The sequence below is a fragment of the Chiloscyllium plagiosum genome, chromosome 3 (genome assembly GCF_004010195.1).
Source record: "Chiloscyllium plagiosum isolate BGI_BamShark_2017 chromosome 3, ASM401019v2, whole genome shotgun sequence".
Taxonomy (NCBI): Eukaryota; Metazoa; Chordata; class Chondrichthyes; order Orectolobiformes; family Hemiscylliidae; genus Chiloscyllium; species Chiloscyllium plagiosum.
Genome location: NC_057712.1, coordinates 65,198,854 through 65,211,447, shown reverse-complemented (window position 1 = coordinate 65,211,447; position 12,594 = coordinate 65,198,854). Strand labels below are relative to the sequence as shown.

The 12,594-nt window shown below is 40.2% G+C and overlaps 1 protein-coding gene across 3 annotated transcripts in view; it reads left to right on the top strand.

Annotated features, from left to right (window-relative positions):
- l3mbtl3 (L3MBTL histone methyl-lysine binding protein 3) overlaps positions 1 to 12,594 on the top strand; it is a 164,697-nt gene that overhangs the window by 120,078 nt on the left and 32,025 nt on the right. For all 3 annotated transcript variants that reach the window (XM_043683602.1, XM_043683595.1, XM_043683587.1), the window contains exon 19: positions 10,849 to 10,931. In XM_043683602.1, coding sequence (XP_043539537.1) covers positions 10,849 to 10,931 — 83 coding nt within the window. The remainder of the gene's footprint in view (positions 1 to 10,848; positions 10,932 to 12,594) is intronic.

The following is a 12,594-nucleotide window of genomic DNA, read 5'->3' as shown; positions in this document are numbered from 1 at the left end:
TATATTAGTCCCCTTCCAACTTAGGTGCAATCTGTCCTTCTTGTACAGGTCACTTCTACCCGAGAAGAGATTCCAATGATCCAAAAATGTGAATCGTTCTTCCATACACCAGCTCCTCAGCCATGCGTTCATCTGCTCTATCCTCCTATTCCTGCCCTCACTAGTTCATAGCACCGGGAGTAATCCAGATATTACTATTCTCGAGGACCTCCTTTTCAAATTCCTGCCTAATTCTCTGTAATCTCCCTTCAGAATTTCAATCTTTTCCCTTTCTATGCTGTTGGTTCCAATGTGTACAATGACCTCCTGCTGGTCCCTCTCCACCTCGAGAACATTCTGCACCCTCTCTGAGACATCCTGGATCCTGGCACCAGGGAAGCAACACACCATTCTGAATTTTCGCTGCTGGCCACAGAAACGTCTGTCTGTATCTTGGACTAGATCTCTTGGATCCCGACATACCCCTCATTGCATTTGTGCCAGTCTCAATACCAGAAACTTGGCTGTTCGTGCTACGTTTCCCTGAGAATCCATCACCACCTACATTTTCCAAAACAGCAACTTGTTTGAAATAGGGATAGCCACAGAAGACTCCTGCATGACCTGCCTACCTCTCTTACCTTTCCTGGAGTTAACCCATTTATGTGACTGTATCTGCAAGTTTTCTCCCTTCCTACGACTGCCATCCCTCACACCCCCTTGCTCTTGTAAATTCCTAATTGCCTCTAGCTGTCTCTCCAACCATTCCATTCGATCTGGTAGGATTCTCAACCAACGGCATTTATTGCAGAAATAATCCTCAGTAACATGTAAACTCTCCCTAAGCTCCTGCATCCGACAAGAAGAGCATGTCCCTCCACTGAAGGCCATTTTGATTCTTCCAATCTGCAGATCCAGAAAATAGCACCTTCTTATTCCTCTGTAAAACACTGCTCCAGGCTAACTTAATACTTATGGCTTATATTTTTAAGATTAATCAAGAGACATAGCTCAATAAAACAGATAATTAAGAAAGAACCCACTCTATTCATTACTGCAGACTTAAAGCAAGGCCCCAAGGCCACACTGGAAACTATTCACTTAACCGTCTCTGTGCTGTGACCTCTCCCAGACAGGTTCCTCCAAGATTAGTTGTGAATTTCACTGTTTGTTAATTTTCCCAGACGCACTCCGATGTCCAGCGATACATGAATTCAAACAGCAAAGGCAGTAATTGTGCAGGTTCACTGCTGTGTAAGGGAGTAGTGTAGGTTTCTCTTTCTTTCTCTCTCGTGCACTGACCACGTGCTGTCTTTGTCTGTTCCTCTGCCTTTTAAAAGTGCCGTTGTTTTGACTTTTTTTTTCTCCAAAGTTCCAAAACAATGCAACAGCATGTAAAACAGTAATTGCTGCTCCTGGAATTCCTAGGAAATCACCTCCAACATCTAAAATATCTCAAAAAAGGAGCAGCCTGTTACAGCCAGAAATTTTTCCCGTCCTCCATCTTGGATGTCTATGCTCAAATGCTGTGTTCTATGGTAGAAGTGGATAATGTAGAATTATTGACATTGTAATCCAGCTGAGACTCTAAATCAGAGCATCCTTACCTACCGAGGTGTTTCAACGCATGATGGTTGAGATCTAGCTGTACTTTCTTGACAAAAGACCTGAGGAAGATAATGAGAAAGGAAGCAGACTACTTTAGCTTTGCTGCAGCTGTCATGTTTTTCTATACCACTCGTTATCTTTGGAACAAACCATGCCACTAAGTGGTGTGGAGACAACAAAGATCAGGACATGGCACTAACTGGATCTGATCCGCATGAGACATGACTCTGAACAGCACTATCAGTGCCTGTGACTAGTGCAGTATTGACTCTGTGTTACAGATCTCTTTGTGATGTGCACCTGGATGAGAATGCAACTCTTAAGCTTTGTCATTCAAATTAGAAATGCATCCTCTTCCAACACAAGCCAAACCGTCAACCCAGATAAAAACCAACAGTTCCTCAACTCAGTTGAATTGGCGCTCTCCTGCACACTCACATGGAGTCTGAAAGTGAGAGAGTATTATTTCAGATGCTATCTGCAATGCAGTGTTTTCAACATATGGGAAGCAAGACCAGAATAATGCAGTCTGATTTGCAGCTAACTTCATTGTGGTCAAAACTATTCTTGAATCTAAGTGGTCTGCTCTCGGAGATCGAGTGGGTAAGCTCGGAATAATCAGCATTGCCTGAAATTATGGGAGACAGACGACTGCCTGGTGCACTAGTGGCTTCTTGTTGCAACATTGTCCAAACATCCTTAATCCATTCAACACGTGAATATTTAGTTTGATTGTTTCATATATGCCCCTATCAGTAGGTCCGTTAGCAAAGAAAGCAACTGCACTGAAAAGAAAGGTAGGGAACATCATAGCAACTGTAATAAATAGGAGAAATTGGTGACACTACCTTGAGTTGTACTTTAGGGAGAGCATTGTTACTGAGGAAGTTCTAGCACTGTTGTAGTCTGCCTTTTATGGAAGAGTTGGATATCAAACCTGCAGTGAGGGACCTTAGCAAATCTATTTTCTGGGGACAGAAACCTCAGGTGCTGAAGCTGTTCTATCTGAACTGATCAAACAGGGAAATCAGCAACCCTGCAGGATCTGCACAAACTAATGTACTTCTGTTGGAGGGCGGACGCAGTGTTCCAGAATATTCATGATGCAAAGATTTTGATCCTGTATAAGAACAAGTGTGACCGCTGCCAATGTGACAATGCTGTGCTTTGTGGGAAAAGTATTTGCCAGTTTTGACCTTATCAGATTGCAGATCCAGGCTGAACAGATCTACCCTGAATTTCAGTCTTGTGTCAGAACTGAAAGATCTACAGTTGACCTGGTCTTCAGTCCGAAAGCTGCAAGAGGACATGATTGTTGCCTTTATTGATCTCAGCAAGAAATTCCATTGTGGAAGCAGTCATGCTTTGTTTAAGCTGCTGGTGAAAATTGTAGCCCACTGAATCTGCTCAATTTTATCTCCTCTTTCCATGACAACACAATGGATAATGTTAGCCAGGATGGGTGAAAATTTTAAACCTTTTGAGATCTGTAGTGGTATTAAATAGATCTTGGAAAGGCACAGCCAGTCATGCAGCATCTGAGGAGCAGGACAGTCGACGTTTTGAGCATAAGCTCCTCTTCAAGAGCTCTTCCTGATGAAGAGCTTATACTTGAAATGTCAACTCTCCTACTCCTTGGATGCTGCCTGACCGGCTGTGATTTTCCAGTGCCATGCTTTTTAACTCTGATCTCCAGTATCTGTAGTCCTCATTTTCTCCTATTAAACAAGCCTTCACAATGTAATGCAAACGCCACATCAGAAATGCTATGTACACTTTTGATCCCATTACTTAAGAAGGGGTATAATTGATTTTTAGAAGCCATTCAGGAAAGGCTCACTCTGCTTAATCCTGGGATGGAGGGATAATCAATGGAAATGTTAGGCGAGAGTGGACACTGTTTGGTATGTTCATCTGAGGCTGCTGTCATATGCCTTCAGGTCATCCACACAAGGACTCTACTGATTTATCAAAATTGGTAAAAAAAAAACTGTTTAGCCTTGCTCACCTGAAAAACAAGACGAAGATGCACACAATTCTTATCAAAAAATTATCAGTACTGATGATGCTGCACTAATATTTCATAATAAATAGCACCTTCAATGAAAAATCGACAGCCTCATGCCTGTAAAAAGAGTTTGTTTTGACCATCAGCATCCAGAAGACAAATATCATGGTACTATTTACAGCATTACATGCAAGTAACACATCTGAAATGTATATGGTTTTAGCTGCCTTACTTTAGCATATAATTGGATTGGAAGCAATTCAGAGAAGACTCACTCCACTCATTCCTGGAATGAAGGGGCTATCTTAAGAAGAGTTTGACACTTGGGCCCGTATCCATTGGACGTCAGAAGACTAAGTTGGTCTTTTTGAACAGTATAGGTCTAAATCTTCTGATCTCTGGATAGTTGAGAAAAGAATGTACGAACTGAAATACATATTGGAACTTAGAAAGCTAGACACACTGTCTGGGAATTGACTAGGAAGTTTGAACTTCTGATGGGCAATACCCCTCTTCCCTGTAGCCCTTAAAGTATTCAACTCTGAGGTAGAGTCACACACTTCAGAGAACTCTGACTTATTTACCTGGATAGTGACCAAAGATTTGTTACAGTAAAATCTTTGTCCAACTCCTGGGTAACAATGCAATCAATTCCTCCATCTACCTACCTGCCCACTCAATTTATCTACACATTCACCAGTTCACCCATGCACTCATTCTTGTACACACTAAAAAGCTTGTTAAATTTCCCAAAACTTTTTAGTTTGTTTGTGAATACATGACAGAGTAGTGCTGCAAAAAGGGGCTTTGCTTTTCTTTCTACAACAGTTTGATTTCAGGTACACTCCACATTTCTGAAGAAACAAGCCTTCGCTTGTGGTGCAGAAAAGTAGCAGTTTGACACTGACCATCGAAAGACTTATGCCATAAAATCATGAGAGGGCTTGACAAAATAGATGCTGAAAGGGCCAACACCAAGAGAGACAGTTTAATAATAAGGGAATCTCCTATTCAAGGTGGAGATGGGATGTTTGTTTTTTTTTCAGAAGGTCATTGGTCTGTGGAGTTACCTTCCCAAATGAACAGTGGAGACAGGTTCATTGAATATTTCAGAAACCTGAGTTATGAGACATTCTTGATTTAGCAAGGAAGTTAAAATTTATAGAAGATCGATATGAAGGTAGAGTTGAAGCCACGATCAGACCAGCCATAATCTTATCAAATGGCATAGCATACTCTAGGGATTGAATGGACTATTCCTGCTCCTAATTCATATGTTCATATGATCACTTGAGGTTGTTTATGGCTTCATACTATTATGAAGATGTGGGTGTACTGGACCTTTAAGAGAGTTAAAAGCTAGAAGAATTACCTGACAGCACCAAGTGTTCTGGATAACGTAACAATATAACATTTGGTTGAAAGCTGGATTAGCTGGGTTGCCTGGAAATGGCAAAACAAATTTGAATTAGGCCAATCAATTTAAATTATATCCCAAACATTACCAGACTCCAATCAAGTTTGAATTTAGTATATTGACAATCATAAAAGCCAGTGACACAACCCAGTGACACTTTGGGGTGTAAGACTGGGGAAGATTGAACAGTTGGGAGGAGAACTGCCAAATCCAATGACATCTGCAGACTGCTCAGAGAATAGCTCTCTTAAAGGTACCTTTATCAAACAGTAACCTGTGAAGCAGAAATCCCTAAGCAGAAGAAGAAAAGAAGATTCGGCATCTGGCTGGTTTTTGAAAAGTTGAATATTGGTAAATCTTAATCGGGGAGGGGGGAGGGTGCAGGGGGTTGGGGTGCGGGTTTATCGCACTAGTATTGTAGAAGGGAAAGGTAAAAGATAGGTTAGAGGAAGGAGTTGTAAATAGGTGTTAGTTAATTATTCTCTGTTTATACTTTATTTCTTAAAGTTGTTACTGTTACTTTAACTAGTTCTTGACCTTTCGAATTTTCACAGGTTAATGCATAGGATAAATCTTTTCTGTGTTGCTGGTTTAAATTAAGCAGGAGGGTTTACCCCATGTCATAACAATACATGTAGACTCTGCAACCATCAATGTGTTACTCAGTTCTAAAATCAACTCATGTATTGCGAACGCTGCAGCTGGTATGACCAAGTTGAGTTAGACCTTGTAAAACAACAGCAATGTGACTGAGAACAACGAACCACAAATCTGTCAAGCCTTCATCCTCAGCACACTTTTACTGAAGAGAGATGTAAGCAGACAAAAAGGTTGAACAGTTTCCACTTTTTTGTCTTAGATGTGTCCTCCACGTTTCATAGCAGAATGAGGTCACCTTCAAACCATGTCTCCAAAGCTTCTATTTTGTCACTAGCCTTTAGCCATATTCTTTCCATGTGCTTCTGTTTTTAAGACAATGTACAATCTAGCAGACTAGGGTTTTCTTCAGTAACATAAAGACCAAAAGCAGTGTTGTTTTCTTTTGAGCCCATACTTTTCTTAACTCAAAATTGACTAAAGAATCCCTACAGTATGGGAAGGCACCATTTGGACCACTAATCTCCACCCACCCTCCGAAGGGCATCCCACCCAGACCCAGTGTCCCTGCCCTGTCCCTATAACCCTGCATTTACTCTAGGTAAAAACAATGACTGCAGATGCTGGAAACTAGATTCTGGATCAGTGGTGCTGGAAGAGCACAGCAATTCAGGCAGCATCCGAGGACAGGCAAAATCGACAATTCGGGCAAAAGCCCTTCTCCTGATGAAGGGCTTTTGCCCGAAATGTCGATTTTGCCTGTCCTCTGATGCTGCCTGAATTGCTGTGCTCTTCCAGCACCACTGATCCAGAACCTGCATTTACTCTGGCTAATCCACCTAACAACCTGCACATCCCTGGACAGTATGGGGCAATTTAGCATGACCACCTAACCTGCACATCTTTGGACCAATCTCTTTATACACTAAAGAGAGAATTATATAAGAGGGTGAAATTTCCAAGCATTGTCTTTTGTTAACAACATTATAAGTAAGGCTCAAATCTTAGTCTGTGCTCCAAGAACACTAGGTGTGGTGTCTGTAATTGGAATACCAGTACTTTAAAAGTTTGCCAGCAATTCACAATCAGCCTAACTAAAATTTGTCGCTAATTCTTTGTCAATGGATCAAAATCCAGAATTCCCGAACATCACTGTGGGACTACCTACACTACAGTGACTGTGTCAGTTCAAGAAGGTAGCTCACCACCATTTGGGCATTTAGCACTGTGAAATAAATACTGGCATTGTCAATGATATAGCTGTACTCATTTATTTTTAGCACTAAGCATTTTGCACAGTCTCTCATGGGTAGAAATTTACCCCAGAAAGAAGACAACAGTAGTGCCAACCCCAGTACCTTAACCCAGACTATAGGGACTAGTAGATCCCAGTTGCCGATAAGTAAAGCATTTTTTTCCCAGTTCTGGACTGTCAACTTAATTAATACTTAGCTCACTATAAGCAGTTGGGCATATTGTTGCTGGCAGCCAACTAGTAGGCAGTTACCACAGCTTTCACAAATATCTGGCCAGTTGTCTTCTGCTCATTTTGACCATAAGTGACTAACATTCCACTATGCACCTTTATGGTTATAATTTATTTTTCCTAGTATGATTTAATACTTCAGTCTTTTCAATGTTGATGTAGATTTCAAGTTTTATTGATGGATTAAATTAATGAAATGGGATATCAGATGTATGATGAACACAAAAGAAGTGTATCAAAGATACTTAGCTCATTTCCAAACTCGTAAAAACACTCAGAAAATACTGAAAAATGAAATTAAATTAATGCATGTACTACATTTCATAAAAACAAATGACACAAGATTTCCTGAACTTTTGCCACATTCCCTTAAATTCTGCATATAGATGAAGGAAGTTTGCTAGTGGGTAGAAAGATGAAAAGAAAGCAAAAAGATTTTCCAATAAAATTATAGAATAATTGGCATATAAGCAAATCAATAAAGTAGTGACAAACCCTGTTTTGTAATTTAACTACTTTCAGTCTATATTTTTCTACGAATTTCTGCAAATATAATAAAACAAGTTTACTTGACCTTCATTGTAGATAATTGGCTGTTAATTGTATACTTGAAAATCTGATCTGCAGGCCAGTGCACACTGACTGGAATTCAATCAATTTCACACAGCCACACACTGTCCCTAACTATGTATTTTGACACAAATTTTCGCAAAGAAAAATAAAACAAGTTTAGGCCCAGCAAGCATATCTTGTAAATTGTTGATGCTACTGCTGAGATTGTCCTTTGTCCTTTGTCTTCCTGCAGTCCTGCAGCCATATTTGGTTGTAGATCTGAAACAAATCTCTCAGCTCCAGCTGCAAACTGCGCCATAAATCAATACATGTATTTCTGCAAGTCCAAGAAAATAACAGCAAGTTCATGCCCAGCAATGAGAGCGCTGCAAGTTAAGTTTATTGCGACCAGAAATCTGTCTTCACATGCCACAGCAGCCACATTGAAAATAGTCTCGTTCCTCTTTCCTAAAGACTCACCTTCAAACAACTGGCCCTCATGAGCACCATTCACAAATGCCAATAAGCCACAGCTTCACTGAGCACTGGCAAGTCAACTGACCATGGTGATTGCTGGCTTGGAGTTTCACTTACTCCTTCAAGACTGGACTCCCAGACCTTCTTTCCCCCACTCTCTGGCCTTGCACTTGGGCTTTTCCCCCATATCCACACCTTCCCGTCCCTCCCTGGATTCATCTAGTTCCCTGCTGTTGCAAACAATTAGAATTAAGAGATGGGTTTGAATGACTTGCGTGGGAATTTTTGTATTGCTGTGCAGCTTAGAGGGAATGTTCTGAAGGATAGTCAACACTGGACCCAACGTTAACTCCGCCAGCAAAGAAGCTGTCTCTGTGCTCTGAGGTTGACTTTAAACTGATGAGTTAGAGATCTTTGATAAATGAGTCTGCCACCTAATGTCTCTTGCAAGCCAGTAGAAACATCCAGTAAAAGCAACACTCTGACCAGCTTGAGAGTTATTTGGATCAACTCAGCAACTCATGAATAGAAACTGCTGCATCGCCTTCCAGCTTTTCTACACCCACCACCTATTTCCCCTGTTTGTGTTTTTGTGTGTGTGTGTTAAATGGGGAATTTATAAAGGGATCAGAATTCTAAATTGCAGTGTTATATGCTGACAGTTTATAACTGTTTACCTGTAGCTAAAATTTAATTAACTTGTAATAAACAGTAATTTTTGTTACGTACAGAAACCTGGTCCATGCTTTCTGTCAAAGTTTGTTTGAAAACCAGGATAAATTGGGAAATTTTGTACTTAGAGTCGTGGAGCTGTACAGCATGGAAACAGACCCTTTGGTCTAACTCGTCCATGCTGACCAAATATCCTAAATAAATCTAGTCCCATTTACCAGCATTTGGCCCATATCCTTCTAAACACTTGCTATTCAAATACCAATCCAGATGCATTTTAAATGTTGTAATTGTACCAGCCTCCACCTCTTCCTCTGGCAGCTCATTCCATACATGCATGAAAAAAGTTGCTCCTTAGGTCCCTTTTAATTCTTTCCCTTCTCACCTTAATCCTTTGCCGTCTAGTTCTAGACTCCCCACCCTGTGGAAAAAACCTTGTCTATTTACCCTATCCATGCCCCTTATGATTTTATAAACCTCTATAAGGTCAGCTCTCAGCCTCAGATGCTCCAGGGAAAATAGCCCCAGCCTATTCAGCCTTTCCCTGTGGCTGAAACATCCCAACCCTGGCAGCATCCTTGTGAATCTTTTCTGAACCCTTGCTAGTTTCACAACATCTTTCCTATAGTAGGGAGACCAAAATTACACACAGTATTCCATAAGTGGCCTACCCAATTCTGTAATATCTTGTTAAAATAGTTTTTTGTGATAACTCCAGGATTAATGAAGCTTAACATCCAGTGTGCTGCTCCCAGTGAGGTTTGCAAAATGCATTCCAAAAACACAAATCAGTAACTTTGCTAGCAGTAGTTTTTGTTTGGTAACTTTGAAGTTACCTTTAAAAAGACAAGTAAACTGTCATTTGGTTGTATCAAACTTCAATATAGCTGAAAAGAGTAACACTCAGTCAATCCTTAATGGCAAATCCTAGGGCAAAGCATCGGTTGTTAGAGGTTATTCTACAATTGGTCAGCACTTACCAAACAATCTTGAGTACTCTTTTAAAAACTCCACTGGCTGCAAATATAAGGCAGTCAATCAAACTTAGAATGTGGCTTATTCACACTTGCTGTCAAAGACATATTTATAGGTAAGGAATTGTTCTCTTCAAACAAACAGAAATATGTTTATGCCTTTCGCCTTTTGAATCACAAGGATCTTGGGAAGCCTGTTCGCCCCCATTGCTTGTATTGTGCAAATGTCTCAGCCCATTGGAATTGATGTGCCCACCAATCCGGACTTTCTCTTCTAGTATTTACTGTGTTTGCTTGAAATTTGACATCCTTCCGTTTATCCTGATGAGCACAAATCAAAAATCTTCAGCCATATTACTCTCTTTTTTAATAATATTTTATTCTCTCTGACTTTACTTTTGTGGTATGAGCAGATTTGGCTTTCAGTTTATTTTCCAGTAAAATTGTGATTAGAAATGTTTCAACTGTGTGTACAGTAAAACATCGTTTTAACCAGCACCAACTGGCACTCTTGATAAACTGGCAAAAATCGGACGGATTGTTCTGCTTTCACACGAGTTTCGTTTGTGTGACTTATAACGCGATTGACGAATTGGTGACATTGTTTCTAAAGCACAAACTTGTAAAATGTGTGTTGGCTGTAATATGATTACATTGTCAGCACTAAGCGCTGTACCCAAAGCGCAGTTTTTCTATAATGTGGGGTTGCACAAGAACACTACCATTGCATTATTGAAGAACTACTTGTATCCCTCAAATACCACAATCTACCAAATATGGCAGTGATGTGTATACCTCCTGCCTTACGTTTTTGTTACTTACTGTGTGCTTTTACATTGATTTTAGGAGGTACGGTGATATTTATGTCTCAAAGCTTCACTTGGTCAAGGTTTACTGTGGTTATGCGCATCTCTTGATTATCTGGAATGCTTCTTCATTTAGCACACTCCTGGTCCTGTAAATTCCAGTTAATAAATACTTTTGCTGTATATAGTTATATGCTTCAAAATTATACTGTCTATATGTTTTAAATTATTTGATTTAGGTAATACTATTTTATTTTTGACTCCTCTTCTAGAGCTGGAAGACCAATGAAGCATCCAAGAATAAAGCAGGAAGAGGAAGTGACAAACAAGGTGAACTGGCAAAATGAAAACAAAGGTAAGGGAACAGATTATGGGACACAAAATTGAACAAACCAAAATAAATTTGTGAAGTGCCTGCATCAACAGCAACAGCAAAAACAGCACTGAAAATTTATTATGGCAAACAAAATGTTCTTTACATAGACTTGAGGAATTCAGCAGCCAAGTCCATTAATCCAAATTTTATTACTTTGAACACCAATGATGAGCTTACTTAGTTCATTTAATAGTGACAGGAAATACAAACACATTATATGTCAGTACATTTATTCTTAGGAAATTCCTTGGTGTTCGTATTTATTACGAATCCAGGTGAGGTTTCATCATGGAACATTAAAGAATTAGTGAAGATGAGCTTGTTTCTGCATATAGAGACATCGTCAGGTGACTTACTCAAATGATAGTCATATCAACATTCTGTCACATGCTACTAAATTAATCAATTCCAATGTTGCATTGCAACAACATTCAAAATACATGAGAACGATGAGTGGAATTGCCCTCAAAATCCCCAAATCACCTGGGAATATTCGCTCATCGGGAGCAATCAAGAGAAAGGTCACTGGATGGAATGGCAAGAAGCTAATCTTGCAATAATAGATTAGACCTCTCTGGCTCTTGCTGTTCACTCTCAAACTCAGGAGAGATACAGCTTATGACTGGAGGAAGAACAGGTGGTTTGGAAAGTCAGTGTTAGCTTTGAATAATCTGACCAGAGGAGTCTTTTGGTGAGAGCTGATGGCTTGGTGGGGTGGGGGAGCTTATTGTCGAATCCATTAGTTGTTCACTGGATGCTTGGTGGAGTTGTCAGCCAGAGGAGGGCTATAATGTTTGCTAATTAATGCCTGTTATCTTGTACTAGTTTAAATATTATGATGTCATGGAAATTAATACTTGTGTGTTGTGGTTTTAAGTTAAATGAAGAGTTGAAGATATTAATGAACTATTCTAATTTTGTTTGAGTGTCCAACTAACACATGTCAACACAAATATGGAAGATATTGATAATATGTGACAGCATCTCCGAGTAAATAAGTTAATGAGAATGAAAAAAGTAGCTTTTGAAAATAAAAAGCTATTGAGGTAACCTCAGGAGAAGCCTTAGGAAGGAAAAATAATTTTGAACCCTGCGCTACATCCATTTCACTGATATGGCTGTCATGTTATTACAGTACAGAAGGAGGATATTTGATTATCTGCTTTTGCTGACTCTTTTTAAAGATTAACAACCCCCGCCCCGCCGCTCCCCGATCCAAATGCCCTGCAGCCGCTCCGTAACCTGCAGGATCCTTGTGCCAGAGAGACAACGCAACATTCTGTTGTCAGTAGAGTGGCTGCACTCCTAACCACCTTTCTCCCACCTCCCCCGTGAAGCTGAGCATCCCATGGTGCTGTGCATTTTGCTTTGGCTGCAATAGCCTGAGACATTATCACCATTGCCAGAATTCAGCACAGATTACCATTTGGGAATTGGGATGGCCTTATGCTTGCATGCAACAGTCAACCATTCCCTGTCCTCCTTCATTCTTTCACACTGTGGGATAATCACCATCTTGTAAGCTCCACCCATGTAATTCTCATTCTCCCGATGTTCCTTCGTGCTTCCAGACCTCCCCACGCTCCATAACCCGGCACTCGAGTTGGAAGTACTGATGGTACTTCCTGCATAAATGGTGCAC